Here is a 19979-nt window from a genome sequence, read left to right on the forward strand (position 1 = left end):
ATGGTAGCACATGCCTGTAGTCAGCTTGGAAGGCTGAGGCAGGAAGATCTTTGCAAGCTCAAAGCCAGCCCATGCTACACACGTAATGAGTTCAAAGCCAGTCTGAACTATATAGAGAGACTCGGTCTCAAAAAACAAGAAACATCCTAAAAACCATCTCCTGACCTTTGTCCTCCAGCCAGTGACACCATCCTCCCCTCGTCCCTCCGCAGGGACCTAAAGAAAAGAGCAGGTTCTCCAGATCTGCAGCCCAGTCCTGTGTGATCCGACCCCAGCCTCAGCCCCTTCCCCTAATCCATCCTGAGAGCCGCACTTTACTTCTGCAGCTAGAATACACACTGAGATGAACCTTAAGACGTTTGAGAGTTACCTCCGTGCGAAGGGATGGCAGCTGCTTTTCTCTTCTCTATCACGTTTGGGCACTGCCTGAACTGTACAAGTGCCGAGCCTGCATTACTTCCCCAAGGAAAGAGAACGGCCCGCTTTCATTTTAAATAAAGCCATGTCTCAGCCTCCCCGAGCACCCTCTCCGCTGTGTAGACAGGGGAGTGGGAAGTGAGCCTGGATAAAGGGACTGTTTGCGCTTGGGAGAAAGGGACCCTGAAAGATGCTGCGGCCTGGCTTCGGAGAAGCGCTGGGGGGGGGTCTTTGTATTCATTGGTGCATCTTTCCATCGTGTTTTCTAGCGGGAGGCTCTGAGCTTCTCCGGAGCAGAAGACTGCGAGGGTAATAGTGAGCTACCTCAGACAACAGAGGGCCTGAGCACGCCGGCAGGCCCCGCCCCGCCCCCTCTGCCAGCCAATCAGAGTCCCTCCCAGGCTCTGTGAGACACGCCCCATCAGAAGCCCGCCCCACCTTCCCACCAGCTTCCTGGGCGGTTCCTTTCTCACCTCCCTCTGCACACATTTTCCCTCCCTTTATGACGTGAGTGTAACACTTCCTGCTATGAAATGCTTAGATCCCAGCACTTCCAGAGAGGCTGAGGCAGGAGAACTGTTCCGAGTTCGAGGCCAGCCAGGGCTACAAAGTGAGTCTAAGGCCAGGCTGAACTGCATAGCGAGACCATATCAAAAAGACCAAAAAAAAAAAAAAAAAGGATTAGAAACATCCTATACAGATGAAAAGGCCACAAGGCCACCTATGTAAATATCTGTCGGACCTGGGCATGAACACAGGGCCTTTGCCACACTCCTAGACTTTTCCATTTTTTGAGACAGGGTCTTGTCAAATTACCTGACAGGACTCAAATTTGTGATCCTCCTGCCTCAGCCTCCCAAGTCTTGGGACTACAGACCGTAGACTGTGCCAACACACAAGGCTGCAAAAGTGGTAGTAACTGTAAGAAGCTAAGAACATTTTCAGAGTCAAGACTCTTGTGCAGGCTGAAACAGAGGTCGACAATGGCCTCTGACTGCACATTTCTAGAGCTCCACCCAAGCTAAAGCCAGTCCTTCTCAGGAGAGAAAACAACCTGCTGCCAGGTGGGCACAGAGCAAGTTGAACCTGCGGGACACAGTGCCATGCTGCGCAGGTACCGTCACGGGGTCACTGGGGTTACCAGGCAACTGCAGCTTCCCTCCCTTCTGCCGAGGGCGGCAATTGTCAACATTCTGTAATTTACACGAATCACCCCATTTTATAAATCAAGTACATTAGCAAACACATGCTCTGAGACAGAAGGGCAGGAAAGCCTAGCGGCCAGGGAGGGGTGAGAGTGACACAAATTAGAAGCGGAGGCTTCAGAACAAGTCCTCCCTGCAGGAGGACGGGGACAGGAGGCTGAGTCATGACGCTCCCTCTGTCCACTCCACCAGGTTCTCTTTCCTTCCTGGTGTAGCCAAGTCCAGTGGAGGCAAAAAGAAAGCAAGCACTGTTCGGGCAGCACCCACAAGGCGGCGCCAGGGACGAGCAGCCCCACAGGGGCAGAGGCGGAGGGGCAGGGGCCGCCAGTGTCCCGCACGGCCCGGGAGCCAGCCCAGCAGCCAGGCCTCACACAGTGAGGCTCCTCGGTGGCGGTGAGGGTGACAGCGCAGGCGGCCAGGCCGGCTCCCGGCCCAGCTCCTCCGCAAGGGGCCGCGCCTGGCGGGTTTTCTCCAGCCCGGGCTCTGCCCCTCGCGCCCCTATTGTGTCCGCTTCCCACTCCCGCACCCCGCCCAGCCGCTTCCTCCTGGGCTCAGTGACTTGGACCAGGCTCAAGGTTGATGTGTTTCTCCCTTTCACAGGATATTTTCTTCAGAAGACAAAACAGGCAACGGGGCGCCCAGGCTTGCAAGCCGCCTTCGGAAACCAGCAGCCCAGCAGAACCACAGAAGACGTGTGAAGAAAGAAGATGGCTCCAGGTGCCCTGAGCAAGGGCTCAAGGAGGTGGGCTCGTGCGTAGGAAGAGTCCCCAGGAAAGCATATTTCCAGGGCAGGGCCTGCTTTAAAAACCTGATCTTTTTGCTTATGGGGGAAGGAAAGGAAAGTGAGCCTGTAAATCACCTTTCCTCAAACCTCAACCCCAAGGCAGGATTCTCCCATCTGAGGTCTTACAAGCAGCTTGGTCCCAGAGGGCTCCCAGCAGTCAGAAAGGGCCGGAGGGAGGGAGGGGCCGAAGCAGGAAGCAGAGTCCACACGCTCCCACCTCACAGGTTGCTTCCGAGGGCCACAGCCTGGACCCTGTCCCCACCCTGGACCCTGTCCCCACCCTCCTGGCGGGCTCTGCTCCTAGCCTGAGGCAGGATCTCCTCGGACCAGAGCGCACCTGGCAGACCGACCCAGGCCGACCAGCCTCTCCTCTGCAGAGTGGCTTTGGGTTAGGCGGGAGGCGTGCCTTAGTAAAACATCATGACAGCTTATTCCTATGAGAGATGCAGAGATTAGATCTTTTCACTGCAAAATCAGAGTCCAGCCACCAGTCTCCCTGCCACAGGGCTACCCTATCATTGTGACTTCTCACTCTTGACTTCAGGTACGGTCAAAACCCTCGTAAATGAAAGCAAAAAGGTCTCCCTGCTGTTTCCAGGGCTGAGGACTGGCCCGGAGGCCTTCCCACCGAGCTGCAGCCCCAGCCTTCTTTTTTTTTTTTTTTTTCTTTCTAATTTTTGGGACAGGGTCTTGCTAAATCACTAAATTGCCCAGGCCAGACTCTTAACTTGTCATCCTCCTGCTTCAGCCTCCCTGAGTACTGTATCCGGCATGCCCACTATCTAGCTGTAGCTCAGGACATAGTAACAGTGTTTGTGTGGCACGACTAGGAAAGCCAATCCAGCATCAGAGACTGACGTCCCGCCCTAGATGGGCTCCTCTAGGACAGGCAAACTCCCAGGGGAAAGTGCAGACCCACCCCACCAGCTGTCGTTCCTTCCTGGGCGTGGAGAGAGGCCGCATGGTGTCCTCTTAAGAGCTAAAAAGAGGCACACTGGGTCTCAACACAGGCGTGAGGGGAGGCACAAAACCTACCCAGAACGTCACACGCAACATCGGCTAGAACTGACGCGCAGCAGGGCAGACAGCACAGGGTGAGTGCATGGCGCACAGACCTCCGGGCGAACCCTTCCCAGCTGTGCTCACCGCCCCAAATGGTTAGAAGCTACGCTAGGCCCGCCTGGGAGCAGACACAACTGCCGCTGGAGCTGGAGGTGGCTGGGTCTCTCGGCCCTCACCCGACGCGGCCACGGTGCTCAGGTGACCCCGCGAGAGCAGAGGGCGCGGAGCTCCGCGTGGACGCGGGAAGGAGCTGGCTTAGCGTAAATTGTAAGGGACAACTCCACAGTGAGAGAGAGGCGCCAGGAACTTCAACAACTAACGTTTTGTTCTGTAAGAGTTGTCCTTACGTGGGACTTGATGTGGGAACAGCTGATCCCTGAATAAAGCCACCCCATGAAATACATTCTTATTTCTGAAATCCTGTCCCCAGATGTAACAAACCAGCGAACACCCCTCTCATTTTTCTCGTGAAGAAACAGATTGAACAAAACATTTCTCACACTTTGTTCTTCACCCCCACAATGCGGCTGTGACTTCCCAGCACGTGGCACGTATTACGTGTCCAAAGACCTTTAAAAATATCAAAGTTATCTCCACCGTGAGACAACAGGACCCACACGCGCCAGGAAGCCTGATCTGTGAGGCTGAAACTCAGGCAGCCGGCCCCGCTGCGGAGGCGCAGTGGTCAGAAGGGACCCCAGGCTGCCGCTCCGTCTGCTCTTGGCGCTGGGTCTGGGAAGAGTTACTAGATTCTGAGCAGAGGAGCGGGAGCAACAGGAAGGGATCCAGGAGGAAGCGGGGACCAGGAGGCCAAGCTGTTAGCGAGGCTGGGTTGGGAGGAAGGTGGAGTCCACTGGCCACGGCCCTCGGGAGGCGGAGAAGGCTACGCAGGGCCTCTCACAGTGGACTGCAGAGAGGGCTGGGGGTCCCGACACAGTGGCAGCAAGAGTGGGGCGAGGGCTGAGGAGCGGGCCTGACGGCCAGTCCGGGGGTCACCGAGGACCCGGTGCCAACAGGAGCGGAAGGCAGGAGGCCGGTGAGGGCGCACCAGAGGACAAAGGCGAGAGAAGTCGCCTCAGAAACACCCAGCTGCAAGCTACGCGGCTGGGACCTCAAAGCCGCGCCACGTTTAGGGCGGAAAGCCAGCTCTGCCTTGGAGACTGAAAGATGAGCAGAAGAAAGCCAGCTGAAGTGAGTGAGGGAGGAGAGGCCTGGCAACCTAACAAGCGCGAGTGTGACGTGGTTCATGTGATATGGCTCACGTGACATGGCTCACATGACGTGGTTCACGTGATGCGGTTCACGTGACACGGGCTCACACGACGGCAAGTCAACATGAGGAAACAGCAGGGCCCCTGCTTCAAGAGTCCGATGCTGTCTCCCAGGGCTGTGGGGTGGGACGTGACAGTAGCCCCACTGAGGCCACAGCATGCCCGGGACCAATGTGAGGAGTGCCTGAGGGTCGGTTTCCCCATCCCCAGTTCCCGCGTCACCCTAACTCCTGCGTGGCCCCAGGGGCGGCCACCGAGCCATTACACACTCACTTGCCGTGCCCTTCCGTCCATTTCACTGCGCTGGAGCTCCCAGCAGCAACTCTAGAAGAGAAGAAGAGGCGGGGATGGGGGCCCGCGGGCGGTGCTCGGCAGCCCCCACCCGGTCAGGAGGCGCCCTCGAGCCCCAGGGATGAAGCGGGGGTCCGCCTCGAGCGCCCAGCTAAGTCGCAGCTCCACTGGGGCCCGCAGCGTGAGGAGGCGCCACCGAGAGCTGGACAGAGCCCAGGGCTCTGCCGCCCCATCCGGGCTCGGAACGGCAGCTGCACTGCAGAGTGGACGTGGACCAGGGAGGTCCCGTGACTCGGGGAGTGCCAGCCCCTCATCTGTACACGGCACAGCTCCAGCCAGGCATCCCGCGCACTACCAGGGAGCCGTCCCCGCACCCTGGTCTCAAGTCTGGTGCAAAGCAGGCCCCACCTCCACCTGGCACCCCGAGTCTGCACATCCTCCTGCAAAGCCCGGGCGTACGTGCAGAGGGGGCCTCTCTGGCAAATCTCCAGCACACACGTGTGGACCCCACCCTGGGCTCTGTGCTCACAAAGCATTGCTCGATAAGCCGGGCGGCGGTTAACAGCTGTGACCCCACCAGCGAAAACGTCACATTACAGGAGGCGGCAGGGACACCACAGCGCTGAAGAATTCTAAAACATCCGCCGAGGGAAGGTCTCAAAGTATCCCCCCGTTCACAACTCCCTTGTTCCAGACAGAAACATCCCCTGCTGGTATTTCTGAAAACTTCTTGCTGAACACTGGGGGACAGAGGCCAGCATCCTATCCTTTGGAGAGCAAAGAGCACTTTCTAGGACTGTGCCCCTTCCTGGGTGATGACACCTCAAGATGCCTCGGCTTGTACCAAGGGGGCACAGAGGGAGACCTTACTTACCCCTTCAAGGTGGCCCCTAAGTTCATCTGGTTCCAGGTCATGCATTCGAGCTGGGAGGTCATCTGGTATAAGTTGTCACTGTTGGGAAACGTCCAGAGTTATACATAATCAATCTCTCTCTCCCTCTCTCTCTGTCTCTCTCTCTCTCTCACACACACACACACACACACGTTTCTTCCAAAGCTTTGGGGTTTTCGCTTGTCTTCCCAGTGCAAGGCTCTCCAGCTTGCAGCCTCACAGAAGGGTCTTCGCTTCAACCCAAGATCTCAGTCCTGCACCACAGGGGCCGGGAGTGGCTTGGCGGCTTATGCAAGCCTCAGTCCTGCACACACGGGCATTTCCAAAGGTATAAACCTTGCAAGGAAGAGGCTGAAGGGAGGGAAGCGTCCAAAGGCAACACAGGCTGGATAATTCAGCATTAAAGTTAAAGGCCTGGAGCCCAGAGTCAAAAGACAGCAGATTAATTATTCGTGAAGAGGCCATTAAGTTGTTTTAATCAAAAGGATAAGTATCCTGTGGATTACGAGGGCCTGAACAGTCAGTCACCGGTGATGGATGGGCGAGCGCCCAAGGATACGACACACGAAGGGAGGAGGGGGCGAGGGCTTGCCGGCAGAGGAATTATGCTCTGGAAATTTTATAATCTGATGACGATCAAGTAGCATTGTTTTCTAAAATCCAAAAAGGAAAAAACAAGGCCAGTGTTTTACAGTAAGACCCCACAGAGAAACGACACCGGCAACCATGGAAACCAAACAAAGTATGTTCTCTCTCCTTATCTCATTCCTAGAAACGGAGCGCATACACGCTATGATTAAAAACTGCAGTGAAGGCATGTTTTAAAAACTTATCACAGTAAAAGACACACTGCTGTGAATACTCCTCAAAATTCTCCCCCTCGATTTGAGCACACCCATCCCATTGTCCGCGCCACTTCCTGCAGCAGCTCTGGAGTCCTCTTTCCTGAGGGTCTTTAGTCACACTGGTGTGGCTGCCTCAGTGTCCTCAATCGATTCAAAATGTTGACCTCTTGTGGCCATTTGGCTTTGGGGAAGTTGCACAGAGCCTTTCTGGCTGACTAAGGTGGGTAAGGACACAAAGTAATGTTTTCACGAGCTGCCTTTGTGTAGGCTAGTGCTCTGCAGCAGCATTCACCTTATTTTTTATTATAGCTCATAATGACACAAAAAGAGCACTTCCAGAACTGCTTCAGAAAGTGCAGTGAGCGATGGGATAAATGTATTTGAAGCAGGAAAGAGTACTCAGAGGGGGACGCATGGCCCTGTGTCTTTCACTGCATTTGTTTTCATTTAAACATTGACCATACACATATTTTGACCACCGCTTGTAAATCAATTACCAGAAACTTCCTACACTGCCAAGCCCTATTAGGAACACCTTTGGGCCTGAACTGAAATAGTTAACCATGAAATTTGAAACCCAGGAGATTAATGGCTTGCCTGGGAACCTTCGGCCTAAACGTATTACAGAGGGAAATGCTCACCCCACCTTCAGGCAGAAGTGAAAGATAAGAAGCCTCCACTCACTAATGTGTGATATCAGATCGCAAATCCTGGACAGCCTCTGTCTCGTCGAGAAATTCCTTTTGGTTGCTTCACTGGGCAACACTCATTTTTAACTCACAGAGGGTTTTTTCAGGCCACATGAACTGGGGACCAGAGGGGTGAGAGAGATACCAGGGACCAGGAATAAATGAACACCACGCCTGCTCTCTGAGTAGTGTGATAAATCATGGAGGAGTCCATCTGACCCCTGAATCATCGCCCTGAGAACTATCTGGAACTCCTTAGAGGCAGATCCACAGGACAAGGAGGAACTCAGCTTCCAGGAGGGAAGTCTGCCTACGAAGAGCAAAGTGACTTCAAACTCCAAGTATGTGCAATCTCATCAGCCAGCGAGTACCTGGACCCATCACTCCCCCCGCGTCCGGTTGGGCATTATGCTCCCGCAATATCCTACATATCAACGCAAAAAACGATTAGTCTCTCTCAGCAGCTTCCCGGTTTGCAGCAGCCGCCGTGCTGGTCGGTGCCACTGTGTTTCGCAATTCCACAAATTCCTGCTGGAAGGCTGGTGTAATTAATTCCTGAAGGACCCCAACTTTTATTAGAAGAGCCGGCGGCCGCATTCAGCACCAGGAGCTTCCTGAACTCTCCCTGGGCTGACAGTTCATTAATAAGCGGCCTCCTCCACAACCTCACCACTGGTTTTTGTTCTCCTGCGCCTTTTCATCAAGCAATCCATTTATTAATCTCACCATTAATCACGGCCAGCAGGCATTGTATTCCCCAGGTAGCTCTATATTTTTGTCACTGATTTTCAAAAAACTGTTCACCAACTGACATCACTCATCTCCTGCTGACAATTTTCCTAGGCCCTAGTGGGAGGTGGGACCTTTCTGAAATTATGTGACTCTTGCGTAAGACTGAGAACATGAGGACTTGCAAGACAGCCTGGAAAGCAGATGAGTGAGTGGCAGATGCTCCCGTGCGAGGATGAATGAATCCCAAGTATGGGACCGTATGATTTAGGAATTTCCTCAGAATCCGAGCACAGCCCTGCTGATTCCTGGGGCCTCTCTGTGGAAGCATCCCAAAGAAAGAGTATCTTAAGTGTGCTTCCTCAGAAAACAGACTTTCTTGAATACAGGGCCTGGGTCTTCATCCACACATCTTCCCAGCAGCTGCGTAGTGATCACTCTGTCCTGCGCTGTCCAACGTGGTGGGCACGGCCACATGAGACCATCGAGCGCTGGACATTCAGCTGCTGCCACATACTGAAGTAAGACTTTGACTATATTGGGATGAATGCAGTATTTTCAAATTAATTCCACTCTGTCCCATTGCGCCTGGCCACTAGCAAGCACCCAGCCGCGTGCATGGCTTCTATCGTGTGTCTACTGGACGTGGCACTTCACAGGTGTGGGCACCTGGGCGAGTCACAGTTCTACTCGCTGCACCTCGGTGTCTGGTCTAGTAAATGGCAGCATCAAGTCTCAGTTGGCCTCAAGTGCCCTGGATGCTGTGAGGCCCCCGCTGCTCTCTGAAGATGGCACAGACAGCATACTTTAATTTTTCAGCCTACCAAATTTCCCACAGCATGTCACCACTACTGGTGTGGCTCATGTGTGACACCCCTTCGGGGTGGTACCCAATGAGCTCCATCCAGCAGGCAGACTGGGCCCACAAGAGGCACCCACTGTGGGCATCCCAGGTGCCCTGCACCTGCCTGGCCCTTGGGGTGTGCTGGTGCTCTCAAGGAGCCCGTCCTTTCTCTGTTGTGTATGCAATAACAACACTGACCAGACTCGGGGAGCAGCACGGCCAGCCCCGACCCCAGAGAGCTCAAGGACCCAGGACACCCTTGCCCTCCAGGCTCCCTGAGGACAGCGCATCCTCTCACGCACCTACATCCCCCAGACCCTTCTCAGCTCAGCTTGGAAACCTCTAGCAGCAGAGAGAAGTGGGAAAGGACTTTCAAAAAAAAAAAAACCCAAGCAAAACAACAACAAAATAGGGCTGGGGATACAGCACAGCACCTGCCTGGCAAGCACAAGGTCCTAAGTTCGATTCCTAGTACAACAAAAAAAACCCAAGCTACTAATATGTTTCCTGAGGTTGGAGATGGGGTGGAGCCGTGTTACCAGCATCCGTGGATGCGGGGGTCCATCGGGGGCAACCTTTGCTCTGAAGAGAATGACACAAAGCCTGTCTCTGCTGCTGGGAAGGACAGCATGGGCGTTCTAGCTAGAAACCCCAAGCCCAACACGGCTGGCACCGAGGCCCTGGGCGCTGGGTCACATGTGGCTCACCATGAACACCCACAGAAAGGGGCGGCGCCTTGAGGGAAGACGTGTCCTCTGGCAAATGAAGCAGCCAATTGTTACGTGACCACTGCGGGTGCCAGGGGAGATCAGGCGGCTTGGGTCCCAGCGACCCCCCCTTGTCACGTAGGCAGCCCCACCCGCCCGGCTCCCCCAGCCCGGAAGTGAACTCTGAAACCGCAGGCTGCCAAAATATATTCCAAGAACCACCATGTCCTTTGTATGTTTTTAAGTAGATCTTTGAAAAAAAAAAAACACTTGTTTCCTACATAAGACATGTTTGAAGTTGGAGGTAGGGGAGAGAGGGAAGAAACTTCTGTAACCGGGATTAATGCAAGTTGGAGTAAAATAAAAGGAAGTCAGCCCAAGCAAAAAGGGGGACTTAAAAGGAAATCGGTAGTAGATCATATAGAGTTTGTTTTGGCCTGGACCGCAGCATGACTGAGCTCTCGACCTCTGTACAAAAAGAAAGGAAGAAGAAAACCTCAGCTATTATCTAGCCGGGGCTCCTCCCTCTCCAAGGCCGTGTGATTCCAGTGCACGTTCATCTTAAAGTGCGTTCCAAGTGTGTTTACGATGCTGCCGGACAGGAAGACAAGTCCACATCGCCGCTGGAACAGAACCGTCCAGCCTGGCTGAGTGTGCGGCTTCTTCTGCCATGCGGCTGCGCCTGCTGTGTGGGTCTGACACACGGGATCTTGGTAGAAGTGAAATCTCCCGGTGAGATCAAAACCCAAAAATGTCAAACAGGAGAACAGCGGGGATGACCAGCATTGCCGACAGGAGGGTTTCCGGCTCTGCAGCTGACCTGGCCCTGTTCGCCCAGGCACACGCGGAGATGACCACGCAGGGACGTCACGCAGTCCCACTCCCGGCGCCCCGCTGGCCACAGTGAGCAGTTATTTCACACTCGCACTCCTCCCACTGTGACTCCTTTTGAGCTCACAGCTAACTGGAAAACCCCACTGGGGATTCTATTTCTATTCATAAACACTTGGTCAGCACAAGAGGAACAGGGATCTTCGGAGCTCGATGTTCCCCCTTTCCTGGAGGCGAATGCAATGCCACCACCCGGGGAAAAAGCATCAGGCCTCCCCTACCCACCCTCCCCGTGCAGGCGGGCAGCAGCACTCCATGGAGTGAGGACAGTGTGTGCCCTACACGGAGCTGGGCACACAAATAGGGTTTAATTTTTTGAGCTTGAGGGGTTTTCTGATGGACGTCCGTGTCAAAGCCCGGCTGCCAAGGAGCTCTGTGGCCACAAAGGACGCTCCTGCCTGACGCGGGTCGGGATGCCGGCAGCTCCTGCTCCCACGGCTGGAGCAGCGCTCCCTGCTCAAAGGGGCAGGCAGGGCAAGAGGAAAGACCTTCATCTCACTGGTAGCACAGCAGCCAAAGGAAGCTGTGCAAGGGTAATAAGAAAGCAAAAAGAAAAGAGAAAGACTAAATGTTTCCTAAAAAATCAGTGTTCTACTCTGCCCTAAGGAAGGACAAACTTGAGTCATGTGTACAAAAAAGGATGCACCTTGAGACCATAATGTTAACTGAAATAAATCAGACACACAAGCTTGCACACAGCATGCTTTCTCTTACATAAGGAGTCCAAAGAGTAAATAAAGACCAAAATAAAAGATAGGAGCCGGGCATGGTGGCACACTCCTGTAATCTCAGCACTCAGGAGGCTGAGGCAGGAGGACTGATGCAAGTTCAAGTACAAAGTGAGCTCAAGGCCAGCCTGGACTGCATTGTGAGACCCGGACAAGCAGCTCCTGCCCAGTGGGAAGGACAGGTGTGAAGGCTGCTTCCTCCTGAGCTGGGATTCCAGGAGAAAATCCTCCTGCTCCGACAGCACCCATGGGGAAAAGCCAGGCCTGAGTCCCTGCAGCTTGCCTTCCCTGGAGCTAGGGGTGGAACAGACGGACAGTGGATGGACGGCAGGACGGGCACAGCTGCGAGAAACAGCCACGTGCAGCAAGCCTGCAGGCAGATGCTGTCTCCCGCAGGGGTGCAGCCTGCAGTCCACCACCAGACAACACCTGTTCTGCCCCTCACCCTGCCCCCCTCAAGGCCTCAAGTTTCCTCCTCTGCAAAGACGGTGATAACTCTACTGACTATTGTCACGTGGGCCAACAAAGTCCACGTGAGCAAGGCGCCAAGGTCGGCACCACGCGCCTGCGTGACACCTGCCTGCATCCGTCGGCAAGGGCGCTGCCGAGGGCTGTTCCCTGAGTCGTCCAGGTACCCGTGCTTTGGGGCACTGGTGGGCTTCCAAGACAGGGATGGAGAATCCAATCCTAACTCTGGTTTTCGCTGGCTGTGTGACCTTAAGCAAGCTGCCTCAGTCCTCAGCTTACTCTTCATGCATAGAATGGAGGTCCTGGCACCTACCTCTGGGCAGGCAGGAGAGCTAAGAACAGTGAGGGGAAGTGAGCACAGCCTGCTGCGTGTGTGGTGCGCTCCTACGTCCACCCCTCCATGGTCATTGGCGGTCACTGGGTTCTAAAAGGGACAGCATCCGGTTTCAGAATCCTTTGTGACCTTGGGACAAAATTCTTGCCACCTTCAACATTTAGAGGCAGCTGGGAAAACCACCCCAGACTCCCAGGAGGGCCATTTGCTACTCATTCTGTGCATACCCACACCCAGGTGCACACAGCTCCGATCCAGTCTGACCCGGCAGAACAAAAAAAAAACAAAACAAAAAAAAGAGGGGGCTGGGGATTTAGCTCAGCGGCACAGCACCTGCCTGGCAAGCGCAATGTTGTGAGTTCGATTCCCGGTACTGGAAAAAACAAACAAACAAACAAACAAAACAGTCTGACCAGGCAGATCTATTACTTGAGAGAGGGGAGGGCACATGCAGAGGACAAGGGAAAAGCTGGAATTTCAAAACCTTCCTTAAGGTGGACTCGGATCAGACATTGCTTATTTCACATCAGATGTGTTCCAGGCCCCAAGAGTGGGAGACCAGAGCTGTGTACAGGAGAGGGTGCTGAACTGCTGCCTCATGGAGTCTCAGGCCAGCCTTTCTTGGAGGCCCCAAAATTTAGACCCAGAGATCGGTGCACCACCAAGTATCTAAAATGCAAAAGTTAAGCCACTGAGAAATTAATTTACACCTATTTTACTGTTCCTCTAACACTGCGTTCACAAAAACATTTAAATGCACCTCAACCTATTTTTAGGAGGGGAAAAAAGGAAACTGTATAACTGGAGCAATGTCGGTGCGCAGACTCTGTTTTAAGACATCCCTGCACCTGCCTGCACATGACCTGCGCAAAGTGGTCGGGAGATGACGGTAAGGTCACGGTGGGCGGAGCTTCGCACTCAGCGCCACCTCTCCTACAGGCTCAGACGCTCTTTGACATGCTTTGCAAATGTGTGTGAAAGAAGAAAGTGATATTTTTATGAGGTTTGTGTCAAAACAAGAAAGGAGGGATAAGCAAACATTTCTGAAAGATGGAAATGACAAAATCACCTTCTACAGTGGCCAGTGAGAAGCTAGATAAGAAAATGGGAACGTTTTGTACACAAAATGTTATCAGGCCGGGGTGCAGCTTGGCGCCAGATCATCCTAGCAGGGCAGTGCCCCAGATCCAACCTCCAGCACCGCAGAAAAGAAAACAAAATCCAAGGCCCAGGGGTGTAGCTCGGCAGCACAGCACGTGTTTAGCGTGCGGGAGGCCCCGAGTTCGACCCCCGACATGCACACGTGCGCTGAGTGAATTTCCTGCTTCCACAGTGGCCATAATTTCACCCCGCAGGGAGCCCTCGTGGGGAGCTGCTACTGAACCCCAAGTTCATCCCAGACTCCTCCCTTTCTGGGCTGCTCAGCCCTGTGGGGCCCACAGAGCAAGGCTGGCCTAGCGGGGAGCAAGCGGGGTACGTGCAGAGCTGTGCACCGCTCCCGCAAGGGTTGCACCCCCAAGGGCCCCAAGTCCCTGAAGCAAGCCCACTCCCACACCAAAGCCTTCCTCTTCCCTGGCGTGAGAAGGGCAGGACCACAGAACCAGGAGGAAGGAGGGGACCAAGGTCTTCCCGTGGGAACGGTTCCAGGAGCCTCCCCCTGCTACCTGGACAAGAGCAAGGACACCCTGACCGCGGGCACGAACGAGCAGCTCTAGAAGATGGCAGCGGCTGCTGCCATCACGCTGAAGGGGGAGGGGCGGAGGGGGCGGCAGGCGCTCCTGCGGAATCCCAGCGGGCTGCGGGTGCGGGGCGGGACACGGTACCAGGACAGAGCTGGTTCCCAGCAAGGAGGGAGGAGGAGAAGGATGTGGCCCCAGCACTGAGCAGCTTGCACATTGCTCTGCCTCCTCCCCCAGAACAGTGAGCGGATCCCACGATCCGATGAGACATTTGCCGGATTGGATTTTCAAGGCTTACAAAGCCCGCAGGCTCAGGCCTCAGACACAGGGGAAACGCTGCCGCACCCATCTCGAAACTCCCAGGAAGCCAGGGCCCCAGCGCAGGGCCGGGGTCCCCTGCCTCCACCTGGGGCGGGCGGAGGTCCCCAGGCAGCGCTCTTCCTTCCTTCATTACCTCACTGCCTCCTTCCCTTGACGTCAGCCCCCGCCCCGCAGTCCCCGCCAGGAGGGGCTGGGGGCAGCCGGTGTCAGGACCCCGCAGCGCGGGGGAGGGGCAGACAGCAGGCAGCTCCCGGCCCAGCACCCCCAGCCCAGGCGCCCCCAGCCACGGTTACCAGGCAACCCTATCGGGACGCAGGACGCCCGCCAAGTTCACCTAAAGTTGAAGAATATGTCTGCGGGAGAGGAGATGGAGGGGAGCGGAGGAGAGCAGGAGGGAGGCACGGCTGGCGGAAGGGGCACGCACAGGTGGCGCGGCATCCAGGCCCGTGCCCAGCAGGCTGGGCTGGCCTCCACCTGGGTGCTGGGGGCCAGGGTGGGCCAGGGTCGCTGTGCACCGTCTGGGCAGCTCCCTTCCTGCAGCCGGAGGGGTTTGAGGAAGATGGGGCTGGGGGCTCCCACTTTGGTCCCAGAAAGTTAAAAGCCCTGCGGAAAGCCCAGAACGCAGGGTAGCAACTGCCCTTATCTGCACAGACACGGACTGGGAGGTGGCGGCTCGCACTCGCCCCGGGACGCCCGCTTGTCCGACGCCAGCCTACCTGCTGTACGGCGTCCGCAGCAGCAGCGCCTGGCTGCCCGCGCAGCTGTCCGTGGGGGTGTGGCAGCCGTAGACCGGGGGCGGCATGGAGTACTGCTGCTCGCCTGGACAGAGGGCACAGAGGGGCCAGGGTGAGCTGCCTGGGGGCCGTGGGGAGCCGGGGACAAACGGGGGCGCCCCCAGGCAGCCCGACAGATGGGGGCTGGGTGCTTCCCTCCACGCTGCTTCAGCGGTCACCACGTGGCCATCACAAACGCCCGGGTTAGGTGGCGCCTTCCTGATGTCCTCGGGTGCAGGGGGCCCGCAGGGAACCCGCACCCCTCTGCACCCCGTGTCTGCACTCACCCAGCGACCCCTGCTGCCCCATGGGGTCCTCGTGCTTGAAGGAGTGGCTGGGCAGCTGTGCGGCGTGGTGGGAGGGCGTGTGGCCATAGCCGGCTGTCCCATCGAAGGTGACTGTGCTGTACCCTGCAGTGCGGAGAGAAGCACTGGTCAGCAGGCGCTGGGGGGCCTGAGGGCCGCGGGGCCCGAGCCTCGGGGGTCAGGGGTGCAGCAGGGCTTCAGCCACGCTGCTGATCCCACAGCAGTTACCTGGGGACTCACTTCCCAGCTAAACCCAGCCCGCCACCGTTTCCGTCTAAGTCTGTCTCTGCTTCGGAGGGGACCAGCCTTGCGCTCAGCCTCAGAGTTCAGTGCAGAACTCCTCACCGCCGGGCAGAGAAAGTCATTCTCCCCAAAAACCAGTGCGGGGCTCCGGACCAGCAGGGCTGCGTAGTGGCTGCGTAGTCCTTCAGGAGCTCTCGGGTTCACCAGCCCCGGGTTTCGAAGGGACAGAAGTCACCCTGGAGTCCCGTCTGGTCTGGGGGGAAGTGATGGGGCGAGGCGGCCGTGCTCCCCTTCCCGGACCCCGCCACACAGCCTTCCAAGCACGCGGACACTGTCTCCCCACCCTCCACAGCAGTGCGGCCTTCTGCCTCAGTTTCCCTGCCCAGAGGCTCATGCTTCCGGTCTTTCTCGCCTCCCCGGCAAGGTGGAACAAAGGAAATGTCTCCCTTGAGAGCTGAGGTCTCCCGTGACAGCCCTGCTGTGGTTTTAAACGCACACTCCAGAGAGGTTGGAGGAAACGTCCCGGGTAAAGCGCGGCCCTTGAACCCCGGGGTCCCCAATTTCAGGGCTCACCTCCAAACCTCCAGCGAACGGCACAGCTGGCCATGCATCCCCTCCCTCCCTAGGCTACCCGACAGCCCAGGGCCTTCCCCTGCTTGGGGCGCCCAGGCCCCCAGACTCTAAGGCAAAGGCTCCTCCACCCCAGTTCTCTCTCTACGACCTGTGGTCCGGCCTCTGCCATGACAAGTGTCCCAAAAGACGTTCTGGACAGAGCCAGAAGGCCAGTTACCCCTGCCCGGGCTCTGTCCTCACTCTGGGGCTCCAGAGCGCCAGGGAAGGGTGGGCGAATCCGAACAACCCAGGGCGCTGGCCAGCTTAAGCGTCACCCACTCAGCACTGCAGGCTGGCGACTGAAGAGGCCCCCAGGTCTCATCCTCCGCATGGCCCCCAGGGCTCCACTTCTTGCCCGATCAGTGGGCAGAGACGTCCAGTCACACGCACACCCTGGAGGTGGGTGGGCACCCGAGGGTCCCCAGGGCTTGCTCCTGTGTCGGGCCCACGAACCAGCTTACAAGTGAAATTTGGTTCTGAGCACCCAATTTTTCCCAAGTAAAAACCAAATTTCTGGAAGGATTTTTTTTTTTTAAATAAAGAGGAAGAGAAGCAAAACCAAAAAAACTTCAGCAGAGGAACTCTTCCCCGCTGAGCCAATGAGAGACCCGAGGTCCCGCAAGCTCTCAGGAGCGGTTCACGCAAGGCTGAGGATGCAGATTCCAGGCTACAGCCCTTCACCCCAGAATTCCGGCCTCACGATGCCAGTGCCCCCAGATGGGACACAGACCTTGCTGGCCTGACAGCCTCAAGACCCCTCCCTGGGTCTGCAAAAAGCACTGAGAGCAAGACTTTAATTAGCTGCCAGGAGTCAGGGTGATTAGCGAGCCTTCCTCCGGTCCACAGCTCTGGCGCAGCGCTGCAGAGACCCCAGCTCCAAGGTAGCGCCTTTCCCACGGTGAGTGCAGCTGGGCGGGAGCAAGACCTTGACCGAGCTTGCAGGGAAGCCAGCGCTTTCAGCTCCGAGGAGCTGGGACCAGGGGTGTGGAGAGAGGACGGAGCGATGAAGGTGCAGGGAGGGCGGAAAAAGGACAAGTGCAGCTGAGGTGGGACAGGTGACCTTCTCCCCATGAAATATGGCACGGCCGCCTGTGGCATCTTTGGTTCTCGGACAAAGCTGGTCCCAAGCAACCCTTAACCCTCAGACAGCTGGGCGAGGCCCAGGCCTAGTCCTGCGCTAGGGTTCGGAGCTCCAGCCTGGTTGGGGGAGTTGGGAGGGGCCGCAAGCAACCGTCCTTTCTGCTCCCCAAGCCCTGCTTCGGGGCTGGGGTAGAAAAGTCCTCCCTGCCTTCTGCCGCGACGGACTTCCCAATCCTCACGCACTCCACCCGACAAGGAGGGCTCCGTGCACTCCTCTTGGACAGAGGAGACCATCTCAGCGGCGGGGCCCACCGGGATCCCCGCAGCATAGCCCCAGCGTGGCCCGGGTTCAAGCCCCAGACACTTTCTCTTTCAACACCACCAAAGAAATCCCCTGCCAGAAATTAGCGCCTGCAGTCAGCTGCGGGGGTTCAGCAAAGGTCCCCCAGGCAATGGGTGGTCTCTCCCCAGCCTGGCACAGGGTAGGTGCTGAGCATTTGCCATGGAAATGTTCGGAGGATGGGCTGCCAGCTGTATCTAAGAAACAGATTAAAGGAACACTCCGGTAAGAAACAGGGCGGCGGGGGGCGGGTGTGAGTGGCGGGCAGTGGCCTTGCCTGTAACTTGGTCAGGCAGCCCTAGTTGCGGACAGGTACCCAGAGGCAGCCTGGAATTTAGCCTTGGGCTCTGCTGGGATGGAGCTGACACCCGGACTTCCGTGGTTCTGCATTCTTGGGAGAGCAGCAGAGACCCCCAAAACCACGGGAAGAAATGTGGACTCTGAGGGTCAAGGCCGCCCTTGTTGCCCCTGGAGGGAGGTTTGAAGGGGCCTCACACCTCTCCCAGCTGTCAGGTTTAGCCCAAGGCTTCGCAAGCCCGGCCCCCGTTTATGTCCCTATTGGAAGAGAAAAGGGCTCTGGAGGACTGGAACCTGCTTGCAAGTTCTGACCCTGCCCTCTCCTTCGGGCTTCCCCCAGGTGGGGCAGAGAACCGGCTCAACAGAAAGAGAAGACAGGGCCGCAGAAGCGTTCTCCCCCTACGGGGTGCACAGCCAGCTTCTCGCTCGGAGCCGCACTCCTAGATGGCTATGGCTGTGGGCACACACCTGCCGGCTTCTGGCTGTGCCGCTGACCCAGGGAAGTCTGGGTGCTACTGCGATTTGCATTCAGAGTTCTGAGCCCAGAAGTCCCACCGAAACCTCAGGCTGCTCATCTCTGCTCCCCTCTCACAGCTAAGGAAACAGAGGCCTCTCGGTTCAGGGGCACCTGGCTCCTAAATAAAGGTGGTGCGTTAGGAGAACTCCAGCCTCCGATACTGACATAGGGCTGGCCTGACCTGAAACGGTAGAGCATGGCACACTCAACTCAGCAAAGTACAGGAAAGCTGGGCTTAGTGTCCCAGTACTCAGGAGGCTGAGGCAGGAGGATCAACAGGAGTTCTATGTTCCAGGCAACCCTCGGGCATATAGGGAGTTCAAGGCCAGCCTGGACTACACAGCAAGACCTTGTCTTGAAAAATCAAAAACAAAACAGAAAGTACAGGAACACTTTAGACTTGGCCGCGCGGGGTTCCTTAGCCTAGCAGGATTCCTGATGCTTTGGGTGGAAAAGGTGGCTTCGGTTTCCAAAGGACTTGGGGGGCAGGTGCTCCCGGACGGAGGAAGACGAGAGTGGGTGGGGGAACAGAGCCAGGAGTCTTGGGGCTCGCATCACCTGAGCAGCAGCCCACGCCGTGCCCCTTCCGCCTCACACACCTCTCACCAACCGCCCACTCCTGGGCCTGCACCGATTTCTGCTCCAGGAAAAGCGCAGCCATTGTGTCCTAAAATATCGAATCAAACCAAATTAGATTTTCAACAACGAAAAAACCAAACAAGCTCAGCAAAGGCAAAACTCGGTGTCTCCTTGCCTTGCTGGCCCTGAAGAGAGGCTGAGGACGCTGGGCAAGTCGCAGGAGAGGGTACGGAAGCCATCGCGGCTCTAACCCCATCTCAGGAAACTGCCCAGTGGAGCCCCGCACTGTCAGGGATAGGGGCGCTCAGCGCAGAGAGGAGGGCACGCGGGCCTGGTGCCGCCGCCCACAGCAGGACCGGGTCCCTCCGAGCTTGCAGTCGCTAAGTGGGTTGCTTCTGACCCTGCGTGGCGCAGTCCCACTAGACTACCATGCCCAGGTGCTGCACGTGGACGCGGACAGTCCCCAACGCCATCCAGTTGCGGGGCTGCCGCCTTCTTGCGCGCCCAGCCTGGGGATGCCGGCAAGGGCCGATGCCCCAGGCCCGATGCTCGGCGCCCAACACCTGAGAAGCCTACCGCCGGCCCTAAAGCTGTGGAGCCCTGGGAAAACAAACCTGTCCCCAGGCAGAGCCTGACCTACAAGGCGCAGCCGAGAAGCTCCCGGGCTCCAGGGACGCCAGGCGCCTCCCGGCTCCAGCGAACCGTCGGGCAGCGGAGGGAGCCGAAAGCCGGCGCCGCGCGCACTGTCGCCTCCGGGGAGGAGGTGGAAGGCCGGATCGGGGGCGGGAGGGAGCGGCCTGCGAGCGGCTGCGGCCGCGGAGCCCACTCACCCTGGTTGCGGATGGCGGGCTGGCTCTCCAGGCAGCTGGGCAGGTAGGGCGCGTTGGGGAACATCCGGGCCTGGCCCGAGGACGCCTGCGCGGGCGGCGGGGGCCCGAAGGGTCCGTAGCGGCAGGCCCCGGCCGTGCCGGTGAACTGGCCGGAGAAGTGCACGGTGAAGGCGCTCAGGCACTGCTCCTCGTGCGCCTCCGCGCCGCCCCAGCTCGGCTCCTGCTTGATGAACGAGTGCGGCGGCG

At 57.2% G+C, this 19979-nt stretch overlaps 1 protein-coding gene and 1 long non-coding RNA gene across 5 annotated transcripts in view; one reads left to right on the forward strand and one right to left on the reverse strand.

Moving 5' to 3' along the window:
- Positions 1-19979, reverse strand: part of Wt1 (Wilms tumor 1) — a gene marked incomplete at its 5' end in the record, with an annotated part of 39786 nt that extends 19807 nt beyond the window's left edge. For 2 of the 4 annotated variants that reach the window (XM_005401901.2, XM_013503000.1), the window contains 5 exon segments: positions 5013-5063; positions 5905-5982; positions 14874-14976; positions 15218-15340; positions 19734-19979. In XM_005401901.2, coding sequence (XP_005401958.2) covers positions 5013-5063; positions 5905-5982; positions 14874-14976; positions 15218-15340; positions 19734-19979 — 601 coding nt within the window. 4 annotated transcript variants of the gene reach the window in all.
- On the forward strand, positions 942-4989 carry LOC106146387. The gene is made up of 3 exons (XR_001230803.1): positions 942-1027; positions 1270-1531; positions 2223-4989. It is a non-coding gene; the product is annotated as an uncharacterized LOC106146387 (long non-coding RNA).

Source organism: Chinchilla lanigera, unplaced genomic scaffold (genome assembly GCF_000276665.1).
Source record: "Chinchilla lanigera isolate Chin_1 unplaced genomic scaffold, ChiLan1.0 scaffold00075, whole genome shotgun sequence".
Classification (NCBI taxonomy): domain Eukaryota; kingdom Metazoa; phylum Chordata; class Mammalia; order Rodentia; family Chinchillidae; genus Chinchilla; species Chinchilla lanigera.